The following is a 20,496-nucleotide window of genomic DNA, read 5'->3' on the forward strand; positions in this document are numbered from 1 at the left end:
AAACACTAATGGGCGGTCACTAACGGGTTAATGATTTTCTACTTTTACACACACAACAGTAAAGACATGGAGTAAAAACACGTCTAACTGCTTAGATGGCACGGATCATTGACCATGGCATCTGAGGGTTTAAACTTCCGGAATTGGAGTTATCCCCTATCCCAGCTATTGTAGGCAGGTGTCGGCTGTTTGAAACGGCTGCCGTTTATGGTGCGGGCCAAGCTGCTGAGCCATTGCCACATTGTGATGTGTAGGCAAGGGGTTAAAATTAAAGGCTGTGGACAAATTTGCACTGAATTTTTGGGTTTTTGTTTGCTTCCTCAATGCAAAATGTAGCAAGTTTCTAATAGTTTTCTTTTAAATTTCCTACTATTTTGCTGCTGTAGAGTCTGTGTAACTCCTGTACGAAGCTGGTGTCCTGCAAATTCTGATATGAATCCAAAAGCACACTGCTGCTTGCTATGTTGCTCTCTCCGCTCTCCCCCACCCTACTCTCCGTGGTAGTGAGAGCAGCAGGGAAGGGGAGGAGGTTGTACCTATTTGCAGAGGGAGAAGAACATCCAAGTTATCATTGAAGGGCAGATCACACAGGCTGTCAGTATCAGTGTAGACAGGAAGCAGCGGGAATCACGTGGTTAGTGTAAAAAGAACCCACGCCAGAGGAGTCTGCATGGGGGGGGGGGGGGTCACACACTCCTCTGCATCAGCGTCTATCAGCACAAGGGAGAAGAATCTCATGGGCTGTAGAATTAGAAACCAGTACAGGAGTGAAGCGGTGCTGATACATGTAGTGAAGGTAGCTGCGTCCTCTCCACTTATCTGGCTCCTGAGAACCTAATGGGCTTTACCGGGGGAAATTGCATTCATCTGCTTATTACAGTAGTAGTATTACATGCGGTTGTTTAACCCCTTAATGATCAGCCTATTTTAGACCTTAATGACCAAGCTATTTTTTACGTTTTACGTTTTTCCATCGTCTCATTCCAAGAGCTATAACTTTTTTTATTTTTGCGTCGACATAGCTGTATAAGGTCTTGTTTTTTTGCGGGACAAGTTGCAATTTTTAATAGCACCATTTTGGGGTACATAGAATTTATTTAACTTTTTTTGTGTGGAATAGAAAAAAACCCTGCATTTTCGCCACTTTTTTGCATCCTAAATTTACGCCGTTTACCGTGTGGTATGAATAACACTAACTTTATTCAGTGGGTTGTTGCGATTGCAACGATAACAAATTTGTATAGTTTTTGTATGTTTTACTACTCTTTTTTTTACTGTTTTTGTGTCTCCATATTTGAGGCGCCATAAATTTTTTTTATTTTTTTCACCGATGCAATTGTATGACGGCTTTTTTTTTTTGCGGGACGACTTGTAGTTTTTATTGGTGCCATTTTGGAGTAGATGCGACTTTTTGATCACTTTTTATCAATTTTTTTTTTTAAAGCAGGATTCACAGAAAGCAGCAATTTTTGCATTGTTTTTTTATTTTATTTTTTACGACGTTCACCGTGCGGGTTAAATTATGTAATAAGTTAATAGTTCCAGAAGCGGCGATACCAAATGTGTAACTTTTTTTACTTTTGCTTTTTAATAATAAAGCAGTTTGTAAGGGGGAAAAGTGGGTTTTTCCTAATTAATTTTTTTTCCCTTTTTTTTTTTTTTTTTTGTTCACTTATTAAACGTTTTTTTTTTTTTACTAGGCCCACTAGGGGACTTCACTATGCGATCATCAGGTCGCATTTATAATACACTGCAATACTTCTGTATTGCAGTGTATTATGCCTGTCCGTGTAAAATGGACAGGCATCTGCTAGGTCATGCCAGAGGCATGATCTAGCAGGCATTCACTACAGGCAGACCTGGGGGCCTTTATTAGGCCTCCAGCTGCCATCTGAGAGACAGACACTCGGCGATCTTATCGCCGGGTGTCAGTGGGATGAGAGGGAGCTCCCTCCATCTCTCCAAAACCACTCGGATGCGGCGCTTGCTATTGAGCGCTGCATCTGAGGGGTTAAACGGGTGAGATCTATACTAATATCGATCTCACACGGCAGAGCAGGGACACCCCCAGCCCTCAGCTGCCTCTAGCAGCTCAGAGCAGGGAGATTTGACAGCTCCCTGCTCTGTTTACTTATTCCGATGCAGCGACGTAGAAAGGCAATTGCATCGGAATAAAGCCCGTTAGTGACCGACGTAAAAACACTCACTATGGGGCGGTCACGAACGGGTGAAATGAATAGCCGTCCTTGTAAGGGTACATTCACACGCAGCAGATTTTGTTAAATAGAATTGTTCTGTCACAAATGTCTTGATCTGAATGAGGTTGTTTCTGCAACACGTGCATGGATTTCTGTACGTTCCAATAGAATGAATGGAAAAGTTTTTGGGTCGCAGAAATTCCTGTCACAATCTTCTGCATGTAAATCAATCTTAATTCATGGATAGCTCGAGTCTAGAGCGAGGTTTGCTGCTTGTTAGTGGCTCTGGCTCATATAAGGGGGTCCTGATGGGACAAATGGACTGGTTTTGTCCTGATGGGAACAACCTTTTTAAACCTCTTGAATGGTCCTCTGCTGAGAATGTTATAATTCTGTGGTTCATAACATTACATATTGAATATTGCAGGCAGATGCTCCAAATTCGAGCCTCATCCCAGAGTCTGATGCTGTGGGGGTCACAGTCGTCCTGATCACTTGCACTTACAGAGGACAGGAGTTCATCAGAGTCGGCTATTACGTCAACAACGAGTATTCTGACCCCGAATTGAGAGAGAATCCTCCTTTGAAGCCAGACTTCAGTCAGGTATTTCTCCAGTATGGCTAATGCTTTTCATAGAATGTATGGTTTATAGAGTGACCCAGCTTTTTTTGTGGATGAACAGTCTAGTGAAGCTCCATGACGGTTTCATGGTCACTTCTGTTTTGCTATTTGAATATTTTAGAGAGCGTCTCAATAAGACCCTGTTCACATCACCTTTTAGCCTTCCGCCGGAGGTTTACATCGAGAGGACACCCGATCTATACCTTAGACGGAAAGCTGAAACGTATCCAACGGTATATAGAAAAACAAAGTCGGAGCAGCACTGTGGCATAATATACGCCAAATAAGGCCGGTGCTAGGCTTCAGGACACGGAGTGACCTCTCCTTACACGATAAGGCATCAAAGAAGAACGAAGCAGCACTCAGTGAAGTGGGTTTATTCACCAAACATCCAGTACAACATTTCACCTTCTCAATAAAGGCATTCTTAAGCCTTTTGAGGCTTGACAATGCCTTCATTGAGAAGGTGAAACGTTGTAGTGGATGTTTGGTGAATAAACCCACTTCACTGAGTGCGGCTTCGTTTTTCTTCTTTGATCCCACTGTATATAGGTTTTCAGTGGGATACGCTGCCTGAACCCCTCCCTCCAGGCAGACTGTTAAATAAAGTGCTGTGCCCGGAGGATGCTCATGCCGTCATTGTCCATATATGAACAGTGACGTAAGGAGCCACCATACCGGGACTCCGGCATTAGGAAACTCCTAACATCACTGATGTCTGGAGCGATCACCCGTAGACTTCAATGTTCATAAAAAACACTGTGCAGTATACTTTTTTTTTTTTTTTTGTTGCAACCCTCGTGATGGTATAGCGTAGTCTATTACGCTGTTCTATTCTTTTAAAGGAAAACAAAAAAAAACCAGTATACTGACCATCCTGACAGAGAAAAAGGACACTCTTGGTTTTTGTCGGGCTAATGAAGCATGTAGGTCGGGACCTTTCCTGTCGTACAAGCTAAATGTAGGGATAAAATGTGATGTGGACCGGGCCTAATGTTGTCCTATGCAGTGATCCTTCATCTCCTCCTCTCACAGCGAGCGTACAGTTTCTCGTATAGTGACTGGACAACAAGCTCTTTCATCGACTTAGGGAATAAAAGGGTCACTAGCCCTAAAAAGTGAGCAAACGAGTCATATCTCTGGTTTTCAAATCTTTAGCTGCATGAGTGATACAAGATAAATCACTGCCCCATGATCACTACTTTTTCTGGTGGTCTTGTCAGCAATCCCATCACTAGCACTACAATCGGCCTAACCCCAGCCTGAAATGGCTGATAATAGGGAACACTAGATTGCTCCACAAATTGAAAAAGGAGAAACTATAGTATATTTTCCCTTTATTCCAAATTGGCTAGTCTTAAATTTGGTCTGAAGCGCCCTACTCATCAGGAAATTGGCCTCACAGCAGCACGAGAGCCCTGATCTGACGTGAAGATTTTCCAACCTCTGGCACCGCTTTTCTCCCTCTGACTAAACTGCTTGCTTTATTATTTTAGTATTCTGTAGTTTGTTTCCAACATATTGTAAAATACATTGCGGGCCGTTAGAGATGAACTTCATGCCGATACGACCCGTTGTCACGTGACCGGCCCCGCTGTACGCTGTGTAGTCGCTGTGGCAGTAGTAAGGCAATTACATAGCGTATGGCGGGGTCGGTCACATAACGACAAGTCGTGTCGTCATGAAGTTAGACCTTGCCACTAGACTTCCGGTCCCCCGGCAGCGCTGCAAAAATTACGCGATGGCGAACCAGCATGTATATTAGCGAGTCTACTCTCATACTGCAGGGAGTACACTGCGAATCATTTTCCGTCCCTGCATAACCTCTTTAAAGTGTGATTTGTGTTAGGAGAAGGATGTATGTGGATGATTATGATGCGATTTATTTTTTTTCATGAGGTGGTTGTAAGTTTGCTTTATCCTACGGCTGGACACATCAGAGGAGCTGGTTTGCCAATAAGGGAATTTTGTTAAAATTGGTGCAAAAGAAAAGTGGAGTTATTGACCCCAAAATGCACGGGGAAATCTGATTGGTCTGTAGGGTCGCCAGTTCTGATAAATCTCCCATGTGCTGCTGGTGTCTTAACTTTTTGGCTTGTTTTCTATTAATGTTTATGGGATTGTTCTTGGCTGGCTAGAACTTGCTCCTGAAGTCTACAGTAATTTTTCCACCCCTGCTTTATCTCTTATCCCTCATCCTACCCAGGATGCTGCAGTCTGTGTTGCTGGTGTTTGTAAATTTCTCAATCTCTTCCAGCTCCAGAGGAACATCCTAGCGTCCAATCCACGCGTGACACGCTTTCATATCAATTGGGATAGCGCTGGCGAATCAAAGATGGAAGATATTGAGAATGTGGACCCTGCTTGTCACTCGATGCTTCCCCCATCTTGTGCCCCTACCAAGGGCCTATCTGGAGCACTTAACACAATCCCAGAGAACTCTATGGACTGCATGTGAACACACCAGCATCGGGGCACGTGTGAGCCTTCCAAAGGGAACCTACGTACAGCTCACATTGTCCGAATCCTGAAGAAAGTACAGCACCAACGTCTCACCTCAGGCTCCGGTCTACCTGGCCACAGCTATTATTATTGTGAGTGATGTCCTCGGACTCCAGTGTCTTCAACCAGAAGCAAATAAAAACCGTACTGCCGATAGAAAAAACCCACACCCTGCCTTGTCCTACTGCGCTGGTCACGTCATCTGTATATACTTCTTTTTAGTCTCGCGCTGACGCTGTTTAGGCTTCTGCCTTTCAATATGAAAACAGTGACTTGGCTCTGGCATCCTATTGTAGGCCATAAATGATCCTAGCGCTCGGTTCCTCCATTGTTCAGCAGCCGGCCTCCTTGGCAGCAGTGTTAGCGTTTGGTGCGTCTCGATCATTACCCATGGAATAGCTCCGCTCTCGTGCGAGCCTGTCCTGACTACAGTCCTTTGTTACTGCCGTTCTATGTTTCCGTCTCCCACCTGAGACGCTGCCATATACCTTATGGTGGAGCAGCATTCCTCCAACCTGATGATCTCCTTGCACAGCCTCACTGAGACTTCTTTGTCTCTTCTGGGACAAGTTGAGGAGAGATGATCACTGCCCAATGAAAGCTGCATTGTGGTTTGAGCCAAAAGGCTTCCCGTAGAGTGACCATTTCTACCAGGAAGATTCATGTTTAGTCTCCAGTGCACAGAAGTGTAAACCTCATCATCTCGGTGCTTCATTTTACTGAACAACATTAGCACTTAAACCTCCTGCTCCATGATGGAAAGTCTATTGTGGTCACCGCAGTGTCGCACTGTAAACACTGTCCATTTGAAGGAAGGCTTTTCTAAGATTTGGGCCCTTTATACCACACGTCTGTTGAGAGGCAGGATTTTTGATATGTCTCCCTCCCACACACATTATATAATGTTACATTTTGTTTGTGTTGTCTTTAGAAACCGATGGGATGTTTTTTTTCAATATGTATAATTTTTGATTTTCTTATTTTATATATTTGTGATTTAGATTTACTTAAATAAAAGCACTTGAGCAAGGTGCCCTAAGATTTCAATGTCTTTTGATTAAATTTGAACAATAATGTAGATCTTAAAGCGGAGACCCATATAAACTGGAGTATTCAGGTTTGGGTTAAGTTAATATAGATACCCACAAGCTATCCTCACAGGGTCGGACGGCCGTTCTCACACTGTACAGCTACTTCTAGGGGCGCTCCAGTATTATGTAAATGTTAGGGTTCTCTGAGCTGTACATAATCAGTTCCTCTATTATATCTCCTGGTAATGTAATTGGGTGTTACCATTTTCACTTCAGTTGGGCATGTCCCCCATACACTCTGTCATTGTCCAATCAGTGCTGGCTGTGGTCAGACCAGGACTTGCAATCATAATAGGGGCACAATAATACGCCTGTGCCTTGCAGGTGTCCCTATTATGATCGCAAGTCCTGGTCTGACCACTGGTCTAATAACTTATCAGTAGCATACATCTGTATGTTGCTTTTACTTCTGGTCATTACTCTCTAGGACACAATTTGTGTGTTTTTGTTTTGTTTTTTTAAATTAAAGCGCTAAAGTTTAAGGCGGGATTCACACGACCGGGTCGCGTCCGAGCCCGAGTGCCGGCCGGTAAAATCGGCCATTCTGCCCGGCCGGTTTGCATAAAGTTATGCATCCGTGCCGGGCCGGGCAGATCCGGACAGTGACATCAGCGGCAACTCCTGAAGGGGAATCCCCATGTGTTCGGGGATTCCGCTTCAGGAGTTTCCCCTGATGTCACTGCCCAGATATGGACAGAGACATCAAGCGCTCTGTCCAGGAGCGGAATCCCCGAACACACGGGGATTCCGCTCTTTCAAGGAGCTAAAGTGCGGCTAGCACATAGCAGAGCGGGGAGATACCTCCCTGCTCTGCTATAGTGGCGTCGCTACAGTAGTAGTAGTAGTAGTAGTAGTAGCAGCAGCAGCAGCTGCTAGCGGCACCATCAAAGGTGTCGCCGGGCCAGGGCGCTTTTAAAACAAGCAGGAGAAGGGAGCCAGCGCAGCGCTCCTTCCACCTGCTGTACACCCCGGCCCTGCCACACAGTGTACAGCGATGCCATTCGTCAGAATGGCATCAACTCCTCCTCCTCACATGCACTCTGCGCTGTGAGGAGGAGGAGATAGAGCGCAAGAGCCGGAAAACCCGGCCATCACTCGGGACACATTCCGGTGATGGCCGGGTATTACCCGGCCCCATAGACTTCTATGGGAGCCGGTTACCCGGGCGAAAATAGAGCATGTCCTATTTTTTGACGGGCGGTTTTCCTGGCCGTCAAAAAATCGGTCGTGTGAATAGCCCCATTAGGGGTCTATTACTCCTAATGCAGCCGGGTGCCGGCCGATTTATGAACGGCCGGCACCCGGCCGGGAAACCCTGCCGTGTGAATGAGGCCTTAAGCTGTTGATTTTCTTTATATATTTATAGTGGTTGGACTCTCTAAATAAAAATAAAGTTCCAAAGCCTCTGCATGGACATAGATTTAATCAATAACATGATGGCTACCTACAGCTGCCACTAGAGGGAGCTAATTATCCTCTAGACCAGACATGATGCAGTTGGCTCCTAAGCTCCCTCTAATGTGGGGTGCAGATAGGTTTACAACCTAAAATTCAGCTGTCTATGCAGGGGAGTTGGTGCTCAGTATCAGAAAAGCAGAGCTATGACCACTAAAAAACTATATTAAGAAATTGATCAGTACAGAATTTTGGACCTGAAAATGTAAAAAGTGGACATTCATTTAGGGCTTTATAGAGCTTCCCTTTTTTTTTTTTTTAAAAAAAAAAAATCTGTGATGGTCCATGACCAAGTGATCCCTCGTGTATCTATGAAATAACAGAATATCATTTTGACTGGATTTCCTCTGTAAAGCGGAGCGCTTGGCAAATTTTCATAATCAGTGAAAAATTAGTTGACCTATAAGGATTAATTCTTTCATGCTGGTCCCTCAATTGCACGTTTTCAAGGTGCTCTGTTTACTATGAGTCCTTCACGCCAAAGGAAATAACAAAATGGCTGTGTTACTGGGCTGTGTTACTGGGCTGTACGGAAGTTGTCAAAATCACATCACGTCCTGCTCTTCAGCTATTGGCTGAAGAGAATCCATTTGACTAAATATGAAGATTTGTCCAGCATTTGACTTTCTGCATTTTTTTTCTTAATGCAGACCGTTTAGCCAGGGGTCATCAGGAGGGACATCATTAATCGGTTAGTTACACACACGTCACACAGATTGATATGTAGGTGACTTTCTTCCTATCAAAAATCAAATGTGTCTGATCATTGTAACGAGATACTCCAGCAGACGCATGGACGGACTTCCACAGGAGAAGCTGCGGCCTGTGTAGCCGCATGCGAACTACAGCCCATGCAGAGCTGATCGTCTTCCATAATCTACAGCAAACCGCCTGGACGGGATTTCGTGAAAACTGCAAAATACGCATGACTAAGATTATTTGTGACCGTTATCGATTGCATTTCTGGCTTGTTGCCAGAAAATAGGACCCTTTCGTTTCTATGTTCAAACACCACCATAGTTTATACTTGTTTTATATTATTCAATGGACCCAATGCCTCAACCCTCAACCTTAAAGGGGTTTTCTGACTATGATTTTTTTTTTGGGGTACAGCTGCAAATGTCCTACAATAATTGGTACTTGCCCCTGGTTATCCAGCCCTGACCCACCCCCGAGTATGGTTACATCCGGGCCGCATGTGATGGCTGCAGCCAATCAGAGGCCTCAGTGTTGATGGGTTTCCTATTCCGGTCATGAGCATGATAATGCCAGGAATACAACATGTCATTGCTAAGGCCTCTGATTGGCTGAAGCAGTCACATGCTGCCCGCTCGTAAGCAAACACCGGGTGGACTGCCGGAGCTTCCCCGGTGCCAGTCCTTGGGCAGTGCATGAAGCTCCAGTGACATAACTGTCTTTATACGGACAGTTATGTCACTGGAGCTTTTCAGCGTGTGTGTGTGTGTATATATATATATATATATATATAATCTCCCTCCTCATGAGGTATAGCCTGACATCATATTAGTTTACATTAACTAAAGGCATCTTCCCTTGGGATCCACCACCTCCTCCCAATAGCCCATTATTAGCAGACATCTGCCACTTCCCTCGTACCCAAAACCAGCCCATCCCCCTCCTACCGATCAGAAAAACCGGATCGCCTCAACACTGTTTATCCCAGTGCCCTTATTGTCATCCACATCAGATTTCCCAGGAAAAGAGTTTGAGGGAAAAACCTCATCCAGATCTCCCAATGCGACCGACACTCAATGTTAATTTCACATATTCCCTTATTTTGTGCATAAGATTCCTCAATTGTTCATACAAAGTGTGTATATCCGCTCCTCCCCTCCTAGCAAAAACACCGAAAAAGACCATACTTACAAATGGACACAGCCAGGTCAGAAACGCTGAAGAAGGAGAGCGAGCAGGTGCTTTAAAGGACCAGTGTCATGAAAAAAATAATTTTTATATCAATTTGCTTTTAGTGTTTTATTAAAAAAAAAAAAATATTTGTGTGTTTGACTTTTTTTTATTTTTTCACTTTTTCTTCCCTATGGGGGCTGCCATTTTTTTTTTCCATCTCTGTATGTGTCGATTAACGACACATACAGACATGGAATACGACACATACAGTCCTATAGTGAACGCGAACGGGCCCCTTCCATCCACTATGCTGTACGCCGTCTGTGTGGGAACGGCGTCCGGCGCCATTTTCTTGTGGACTGGAAGTCGCGGAGGGAGCGGCGGTGGCGGCAGGAGCAGGTGAGTTATTTCTGTGTATACACGTGTTTTACTGTGTGTTTACTACTGTATGTTAACCTACTACACTGTGTTAGCTCAAAAAATGGCGACACACAGTGTAGGAGGTTTGAGCGTTCAATCCCCTCGTTTCTCCCGGCACTAGCCAGGATAAAGGAGGGGGGGATTCTGCGAGCTCACTAGAGCGAGTGTGTGTACTCAAATTTTGCAGCATAAAGCAATGTGGTTGCTTTACCACACGCAATGCTGCAATTTTGGGAATGGCTCCATCTAGTGACCAGCGCTGGGAAATATTATAAATTAGAATCTGATTTATAATATTTCCTGACTCGTGAAAAAATTTTAAAAAATGAAAACAATGTTTAATCACCTATACACTAACTGTTTAACTAAAAAAAAAAACATTTTCTAGTGACACATTCCCTTTAAATAATAATAGCCACTCCCACTAGTCTTGAGGGGAGTGGTGTGTGGTGCATGGGATGTGTAGTAAGAAATAATAAATGAATAGTGTATATGCAAGTGTAATAATATAGGGGGCAGTAATGAGTAATGTGCCTCAAAAATAAATGAATAATGGGGTGCAAGTGTGTGAAACATGGAGGGATAGTGTGTAAGTCATGAGGCGCAATGTGTATAGCCAGGTAGAAGCCTATTTGTGACGCCTTGATAATTCATAGAGCGGGCTACCCTGCTTGCTATGCCAAACAACAACACACCATGCTCTCCCAGCATCAAAGACCCGGCTGTGTCCAAAAGAAGCAAATATAAGTAATAATGAAAAATACCTGGGGTATTGGTAATCATTTTGGCCAAAAGGACGCAAGCTCGCAATCCACGACAAGGATCCCCAGACTTGCGAGTCCCTAACTGGAATGAAAAGCTCCTGATGCACAGATAAAACTCATCCAGATCTCCCAATGCGACCGACACTCAATGTTAATTTCACATATTCCCTTATTTTGTGCATAAGGCGGGATTCACACGACCGGGTCCCGCCCGAGTATCGGCCGGTTTGCATAAAGTTGTGCATCCGGGCCGGGCAGATCTGGACAGTGACATCAGCGGCAACTCCTGAAGGGGAATCCCCATGTGTTCGGGGATTCCGCTTCAGGAGTTTCCCCTGTTGTCACTGCCCAGATATGGACAGAGACATCAAGCGCTCTGTCCAGGAGCGGAATCCCCGAACACACGGGGATTCCGCTCCTTCAAGGAGCTAAAGTGGGGCTAGCACATAGCAGAGCGGGGAGATACCTCCCTGCTCTGCTATAGTGGCGTCGCTACAGTAGTAGTAGCAGCAGCTGCTAGCGGCGCCATGGAAGGTGTCGCCGGGCCAGTGCGCTTTTAAAACAAGCAGGGGAAGGGAGCCAGCGCAGCGCTCCCTCCACCTGCTGTACACCCCGGCCCTGCCACACAGTGTACAGCCATTCATCCAAATGGCATCAACTCCTCCTCCTCACATGCACTCTGCGCTGTGAGGAGGAGGAGATAGAGCGCAAGAGCCGGAAAACCCGGCCATCACTCGGGACACATTCCGGTGATGGCCGGGTATTACCCGGCCCCATAGACGTCTATGGGAGCCGGGCGGCCAGGTACCCGGCTGAAAATAGAGCACGTCCTATTTTTTGACGGCCGGTTTTCCCGGCCGTCAAAAAATCGGTCGTGTGCATAGCCCCATTAGGGGTCTATTATTCCTAATGCAGCCGGGTGCCGGCCGATTTATGAACGGCCGGCACCCGGCCGGGAAACCCTGTCGTGTGAATGAGGCCTAAGATTCCACAATTCTTCATACAAAGTGTGTATATCCGCTCCTCCCCTCCTAGCAATAAGCACTGCAGCTATATGGAGTAATCTAAGGTTGGATTCACACGAGCATGTTACGTCCGTAATGCACGGAACGTATTTCGGCCGCAAGTCCCAGACTGAACACACTGCAGGGAGCCGGGCTCCTAGCATCATAGTTATGTACGACGCTAGGAGTCCCTGCCTCGCTGCGGGACAACTGTCCCGTACTGTAATCATGTTTTCAGTACGGGACAGTAGTTCCACGGAGAGGCAGGGACTCCTAGCGTAGTACATAAGGCCTGATTTACAAGAGCGTGTGCGTTTTGCGTGCGCAAAAGGCACTTAACTGCTGCGTGTGTCATCAGTGTATGATGCGCGGCTGTGTAATTTTCACGCAGCCGCCATCATTATGACACTCCGTTCGGATGTTTGTAAACAGAAAAGCACGTGGTGCTTTTCTGTTTACATTCAGAGTTTGACAGCTGTTGCGCGAATCGCGCAGTTCGCACGGAAGTGCTTCCGTGCGGCATGCGTGGTTTTCACGCACCCATTGACTTCAATGGGTGCGTGATGCGCGAAAAACGGTGAAATATAGAACATGTCGTGAGTTTTACGCAGTGGACTAACGCTGCGCAAAACTCACGGACTGTCTGCATGCCCCTATAGACTAATATAGGTGCGTGCGATGTGCGTTGCACGCGCGTATATCACGCTCGTCTAAATGATGCCTAAGGCCTCATGCACACGACCGTGCTCGTAATTACGAGCACGGGCAGCTGGCCGCTTTTGCGAGCCGTGCTCCCATTATAAAGCATAGCAGCACGGCCCGTAAAATGAAAAAATAGAACATGGTCTATTTTTTTAACGGCACGGGCACCTTCCCGTGAGAAAACGGGAAGGTACCCGTGACTAACAGAAGTCTATGGGCCCGTTATTGCGGGTCGTAATTACGACCCGCAATAACGGGTGTTTTTACGGTCGTGTGCATGAGGCCTAAGTATGATGATAGGAGCCCGGCTCCCTGCAGTGTGTTCGGTCCGGGATTAGCGGCCAAAATACGTTCTGTCCTTTACGGACGTAACATGGTCGTGTGAACCCAGCCTTATGATGCTCATCCTCCGTCCATTATCAGGGTTACTGCAAGCTCCTTTGTGCAATTCCTTACTAGATAAACATTGTTTAAAATGTAATGTGAAGGGGCCCTAACCCCTTTGATTTGCCATTTATAGTCATGCTTGGGCAAGGGGGAGGGGCTTAACAATTTTATGCCTCCTGTTGACAGACAGATGTGGGGGCAGCCGGTGGTCTTCCAGCTAAAGACCGGATTGTGAAGGTGGAAATGACCTGGGACAAAAAATGAGGTTGTGGTTGCAATTTGAGACCGAGCAGGATCTCATGAACGATGCACACGGAGCGGAAATGTGGGCGGAAAGGCCGCAGCGGAAATCCGTACTAGCCATGTAGATGAGAGTTGAAACAAATCCCGTCTACATGCTGTGAGTTTTTCTGTAGCGCGCGTTTGAAAATCCGCAACATGTCAATTTCTACTGTGGAATTTTATCATGGATTTCACCCTTTTTCAACAAGAGGGATAAAATCGAGGCGTAACGTGCGGATTGGCCTTGCATACTAAATGCTCTTGGTCCTATAACGAACGATACGGTGGTCCCGAATAGGGGACGAGACCTCGCCATACTCTTCCCGTTTCCCTGCAGTATCTTTTCTACAATATGACGCTGCCTTACTAATTGTTTCACAGCTGCTTCATAAACATGGCTGCTCCTGAGCTCGGGCTGCGTGCTGTGCCGCGACCTGTCATTACTTGGTCTTTGTACAAGCTGGCGAGCATTTGTGGACTAGCAGAATGTGCCATCTTGCTGAATGAGAGACACTGTCAAGCTGCTGAATATTTCAGAGCTCAGGGGGTGTAATAACACAAGAAAGCATGCTAATGTATGCGCAGCGTGAGGCAAGCTGGTGTGTGAACAGGAGTGAAGACAGAAATGTGTGATATAAGGAGGACGACCATCTGCAGCACACAAACCGCTGTGGAGAGCGCCGTCACTGACCCCGGCAACTAGTAATGTAAATAGCTGCTCGCTTCTAACCAGGAAAATGATTGTCATGAAAAAAATGAATATTTTTTTGTTGATGAATAACAACCTGATCCCTCAGCAATCTGATTTGTATGGGGTCTGACATACCCTCAGCCGAGAACTGTTAGGGCCTGTTCACAAGTAGTTTTTCCAGGCGTATTTCTGAGCGTAAACGCTAGCAAAACGCCTATAAACAGATTCTCATTGAATTCAATGGGAAATACACTGTGCTGTTCACATGAGGTATATTTTTACACTGCTGAATTAAAAAAACGCCTCGTAAAAACAAGTACAATGTCACTTCTTGAGTTTTTGAAAATGATTTTCCATGGACACTGAAAAAGCACCTAAAAAAAAATAAAAAGAAGATTCAAATGAAAAAAGCTTAATTTTCAGCTTCAAAAAAACACATTGAAATCAGAGGCTGTTTTTCCTTGAAAACCGCTCTGTTGTTTTCAGCCACGTGTGAACATACCCTTTTACTGGGATAAAGGATGTACTTTTGCTGTCCAATCCTTTTGTTTCCTCACCATAACCCCGCACCATAATCCCAGGAGTAGGATCGTTGTGACATTCCCTTGTGAAGGTCCGAGACAAAAGCGTGACTCATCGCTGAAGAAGATGGACCTCCATTCCAAGCTCCATTGCCGTCTTGCTGTGCACCATGATAGCCTTTGAGAGCGGTGGCATGTGATTAATGGAACACCTGTAGCTGGACGTTGCAGCCCAATGTCGTGCAAATGTAGTTTGTGTCGACACTGGTTGCCGCCCTAGGCTTGGGATGTGACGTCCAATTTCACTTGAAGTACGGAATGGATCACTAATTCTTCCAATCAGATGACCCGTTTGTGCAGAGGTTCACCTCCGCGCACATCTTGCTGTCATTCCTGTTTGTTGTTGTTGTTCTCCCAACCTCCAGGACACGCAACGTTGAACAGTGTTGACATCTCGGCCTAGGCGCGTAGCCATCTGCCGGAGTGATAAACCAAGGTCTCTCAGTTGAAAGATTCTGTCCCTCTCCGTTTGCGACAAATGGAGATAACAGTCACGTTGACCAACAGGAGGTTTCTGTCCCTCTCAGTTTGCGACAAGTGGAGATAACGGGCACGTCGACCAACAGGAGGCATCGCACAATCATCCCGTACCACTTGATCCGATTTTTGAGGTTTCAAGTAACTAAAAAAAACGTTGCTTGCAATCTGTCTTTTATGCCCCTCCCACATGTCACAGATTGGAGCTAGGAGCTTGAAAATTGTATCATTTGCAGATCTTAGCGACACCTGCTCCTTCCTCGATGTGCATAACCTCACGGCTCGTCCTTCTTGGTGTTGAAATTTCAATGTTGAGGAGTGTACCTCGGGTCCTAGGTCTATAAGATTAGCAGTTTGATCCAATGCCAGATTATTTAGATAAAAGGGCCAATACAGACAAACCGTATCAGAGTTACATCTTCAGAGCCCGTAGGCACAGATTGTCCGGCATCTTAGACTCCGCCCATCAAGTAGGCCACACCTTAAGCCCTGTATAGGTTTAAAATGCTCGTCTGCTCTTACAAAATAAAGTAGAATATTGTGGTACGCTTCTCTAGCACCATCTATACCCCCTAGACTTCCTCTGTACCTACGCCCTATGAACACTGCAGCCTCTTCATTGTTTACTTCACGTTCGTACTTTGCACGCTCTTACAGTTGTAGTGGCTGTGTAAGGTATTGCACCACTTGCACAGCCGCTACAAATGTGCATGCAAAGTACGAGCGAGAAGGAAACCATGTAAGCAATGAATAGCGTGCGGACCTCTCAAATAGCTGATCGGCAGGGGTGCCGATAGTCGGACCTGCACCTATCTAATATTATTGGCCTACCCTAAGGAAAGGCCATCAATTTTGGAAACTCGGATAACCTCTTTAATGTTACACATTTTGGGGTCTACTTGACCCTTTCTTCAGCTATGGTGATCTAAGTACCGTTCTGTAGCATTGCAGGAGGTCCATGTATAACGGTCATAATACGGAAGACAAAATACAGCCGGATTACGCCCATCTGAAACCAGCTTAAGAGAGGATAGGGTGCAGGTGTCCCAAATAACATTGAAGGTGTGGCTGAGAACAACATGGAAACTGGGACTTATAGTACTACTTTGCTTTGGTTTAAAAACTTTCCCCTTGACATACTGATCCTTAAAGAGGACCTGTCACTTCTACTTACATTTTAGGAAAAACTTGTATTCCCCATGAAATAACAATGCTGGAATAGCTTTCCGTAGAGCTCTGCATTGTACTGTCCCTCTATTAGTCCTCCTGGAAATATAGGAACAAATTGACAACTACCATTCCGCTTGACAATAAGGTCACTGACAGCACTTACTAGACCGTATCAGAGAAGTTATAGCCTTAGGTTCTCGGCTGCCATTATCTCCAAATGGAGACAACTTAGAAATAAATTCTGTATAAAACTGGAGGCACACAGAAGTACATTGTGGGTCCACCGTAGTTTATGGGCACCCTATTAATTAACCACACAACTCGGATGCATAATACGGCCGTGAGCATGGGCCCTTAAGGTCACAAAAGAACATCCAAAGTCCTACAGGTCTATAGTCTCATCCTCTACAATAAAGAAATTGTTGAAAAACAGGAATCATCATATAACTCGATGTTCGCCATTTGGGATAATTTGCTCTGTAAAGCAGAACGTTCCAGCAGTCACACAGTGGTGATGGTGTGGTAGCCCGTCTTGTCCATGATGTCCCCGGTTAGCTTGGCATTTGACCAGTAGGATCAGGAACAAAATCTAGTTTGATAACTTACTGAAAACATATCCAAGCCAACTAATTCATGCCCATGTTCCAAGCCAACTAATTCATGCCAATGTTGGGTGAGGACCCATGCCCTTGTGGGTGCCAACAATAGCCCAAGAAAATTTGGCTACGTAGAATTATGCTGCTGAAGTGCGACTCATGAGATAACTATAAATGTAGGAGCTTGTAAAACAAGAAGATGGCATTGTTCTGAACATAACAGTGAAGGCAAAAGTGCCCCATAAAAGATGCATCCATGATTCCCCATAACAGTGCCAGCCACAGTGCCCCATAACAGTGACAGCCACAGTGCTCCATAAGAGCGACAGCCACAGTTTCCCCAAAATAGTGACAAACACAGTGCCCCTATAATTATAACATCCGTTACAGTGGCATCCATAGTACTGCATAAGGCTGGGTTCACACGACCTATTTTCAGGCATAAACGAGGCGTATTATGCCTCGATTTACGCCTGAAAATACGGCTCCAATACGTCGGCAAACATCTGCCCATTCATTTGAATGGGTTTGCCGACGTACTGTGCCGACGACCTGTAATTTACGCGTCGTCGTTTGACAGCTGTCAAAAGACGACGCGTAAAATTACAGCCTCGTCAAAAGAAGTGCAGGACAGCTGAAAATCCACGGGAGAATTGCGGCTCCATTCATTCCTATGGGGCCATGCACACAACCGTGGTTTTCACGGTCCGTGCATGGCCACAGAGCCCGGACCGCAGAAAGAACGGGCAAGCCTTATTACGGCCGTGTTCTGCAGTCCGGGCTCATTGAAAATAATGGCCGCGGCCATGTGCACGGTCCGCGATTTGCGGGCGGCTCGCGGCTGTCACTCCGTGGCCGGCCGACCCTGAAATCACGGCCGTGCACATGGCTACGGTCGTGTGCAGGAGGCCTAACATCTCTCTGCACTAAAAAAAAGCACCACAAAACTTTCACGAAAACGCATAAAAAAAAACCCTGAAAACGCTGTGTGTGAATGCGCATTTTTTATCCGTAATTACAGATCGTAATTACGGATCCATTCATGTGTATTGGCTACGGACACCTTTACATATTGTTATGGATGGGTGTCCGTGATAAAACATGTCCTTTTTTGTCTGTAATTACGGCACGGACTCCCCATAGAAATCTATGTGCGCTTCTGTAATTACGGACGGCTACGGATGTGCATAATTACTGAAGCGTTGCTATTTGACGCCAGGGGATTACCCTAGATTCCTCAGGTTTTTTTTGTGGATCTGTAAATACAGATGCACTACGAAACGTATTTACGGACACCCTTCCGTATACGCGGATGATTTACGGATGACTATGGATCCGTATTTACGGATGGATGAAAAATGCAGTGTGTGCATTGCACCTAATACAGGTAAATCCTGCGGTGCGTATCTTAAAATCCGAAGCATGTCAATTTATCTTGCATTTCTGCTTGCGAATTGTATCTGACTAGTTTAACCCCTTCCCGACATTTGACGTATCCAAACGCCAAAGTCGGGTAGGGGAAGTATGGAACGGGCTCACGGAGTGAACTCGCTCCATACGATGCCGGTGTTGGCTGTTTGTTACAGCCGACACTTCAGAGTAACGAGCGGCATCGCGCTCTAGCGCGATCCCGCTCGTTTAACTCGCTAAATGCTGCGGTCAATAGCGACTGCAACATTTAAATCGTTAGAAAGAGGGGGGCGACGCCCTCTAACAGCTCAGAGCAATGGCGCGTGGGGGGGGGGGGGGGTGATGATTGCTATGGCTGCCTGGGGGCTGAATGAACGCCCCCAGGTCCGCCATCTTTGTACACCTATTAAGCCCTGCCTCTGGCAGGGCTTAATAGTTGCCTGTCAGAATCACGATATACTGCAATACATTAGTATTGCAGTATCTGGTGCATGTGATCTGACGATCGCTGGTTGAAGTCCCCTAGGGGGGACTAATAAAAAAAGTAAAAATTAGGTAAAGTTTTTTTTTATGTAAAAAATGTAAATTAAAATTCAAAGTTAAAAAAAAAACCTTTTCCCATTTTCCCCCGTAATAAACATAATTGGTATCGCCGCGTCCGTAAAAGTCTGAACTATCACAATATATCATTATTTAACCCGCACGGTGAACACCGTAAAAATAAATAAATATGTATACGCCTGAAGGTCTATTTTTTGGTCACCTCATCTCCCACAAAAAATGAAATAAAAATTGATCAAACCGTCGCATGTACAACAAAATGGTATCATTAAAAACTACGGCTTATCCCGCAAAAAATAAGCCGTCATACCACTTAATCTACGGAAAAATAAAGACGTTACGGCTCTCGGAATTTGGCGACACAAAATAAATGTTCTTTTTTACACTTAGGTTTTTACTTGTAAAAGTAGTAAAATATAGAACAAACTATATATATTTGGTATCGCCGTAATCGTATTGACCCACAGAATAAAGATAACATGTTGTTTTAATTGCTTAGTGAATTTCGTAAAAACGGCGCGCAAAAAACAATGGAGGAATCGCTGTTTTTTTTATTTTCTACCCCACAAATAATTTTTTCCCCGTTTCCTAGTACATTATATGGCAAAATAAATGGCGCTACAAAACAATACAACTCGTCCCGCAAAAATCAAGCCCTCATAAGACTAGATCGACGGAAAAATAAAGACGTTATGGCTTTTGGAATGTGGGGAGGAAAAAATGAAAATCTGAAAAAGGGCTGCGGCGGGAAGGGGTTAAAAAAAAACGCCCCGAAATCCGAAGTATAAAAACGCACCTATTTCCGCATCAAAATGAAACATCCGCACCTAAAAACGTACTATTAGGTCCAGATTTTACCTGCGGAATTACCTGCATTTACTTCAATTCTGATGCAGATTTTTGTAGCAAATGACGCAACGTGTGCACGCAGCCTTGTGGGATTTTTTGTGGAATTTTTTCAAAATAGTGTTTTAGTACCTGCGTTTTTTATGTGCTGTTTTTAACATTGCCAATCAAGGCATTCAAAGATTCTTCTTTGCAACAAATGAATAATTGTGAAAAAACCAAGACCTATAACAACAATGGAAGTCTATGGGAGAAGACATTACTAACTAACTGCCTCAAATAACAACAAAACAGCCCCGTGCTGATTTTTTTTTTTTTTTTTTTTTTTTTTTTTTTTAAAACACTGAGCCGGAAAACGCAACATAAAACAAGGCACCACAAAAAAACGCACTGTTTGTATTACGTTTAATAGCTCCGTGCTGAATTCCAGCCCCAGTAACTAAGACTAGTCTCTACAGCCGCAGTGCCCACATGTCTATGCCGTCTATAGTGGATTCTACAGACAACAACTCAGCTTCTCTACATTAGAAATGTTAGAATGTCATATTATTTCAATTGGAGTTCACATTAGAATGTCCTTTTAACTCATTCCTTTCCATAGGGCACGCCTAATTCTGAATACTACTCATTGTCAATAGATTCCTTACAGGGTTAAACAGAACGTCCCCTTTAAAAGGCGGGGAGTAACTGTTGCTATAAATAGTCCGTTGACGTACACCGTAGAGCTAAGCCCAGTCAATGACACATCCCAATACCCCGCCCACTTCCCTGTCACTCAGTCGTGTTGTGAGCCAATGACGATTTATCGGAGGTGGAGCTTCATGATTCCCACGCCCTCTCATTGGTTTCTACGCGAAGTGACGTCAGG

General features: G+C 45.1%; 1 protein-coding gene across 3 annotated transcripts in view; it reads left to right on the forward strand.

Moving 5' to 3' along the window:
• Positions 1-6,369, forward strand: part of LOC142750029 (histone chaperone asf1b) — a 33,384-nt gene extending 27,015 nt beyond the window's left edge. For all 3 annotated transcript variants that reach the window (XM_075858743.1, XM_075858744.1, XM_075858742.1), the window contains exons 4-5: positions 2,626-2,802; positions 5,078-6,369. In XM_075858743.1, the coding sequence (XP_075714858.1) occupies positions 2,626-2,802; positions 5,078-5,278 (378 nt within the window). In that variant the 3' untranslated portion in view covers positions 5,279-6,369. The remainder of the gene's footprint in view (positions 1-2,625; positions 2,803-5,077) is intronic.
• The last annotated feature ends 14,127 nt before the right edge of the window (positions 6,370-20,496 follow it).

This window comes from Rhinoderma darwinii, chromosome 3 (assembly GCF_050947455.1).
Source record: "Rhinoderma darwinii isolate aRhiDar2 chromosome 3, aRhiDar2.hap1, whole genome shotgun sequence".
Classification (NCBI taxonomy): Eukaryota; Metazoa; Chordata; class Amphibia; order Anura; family Rhinodermatidae; genus Rhinoderma; species Rhinoderma darwinii.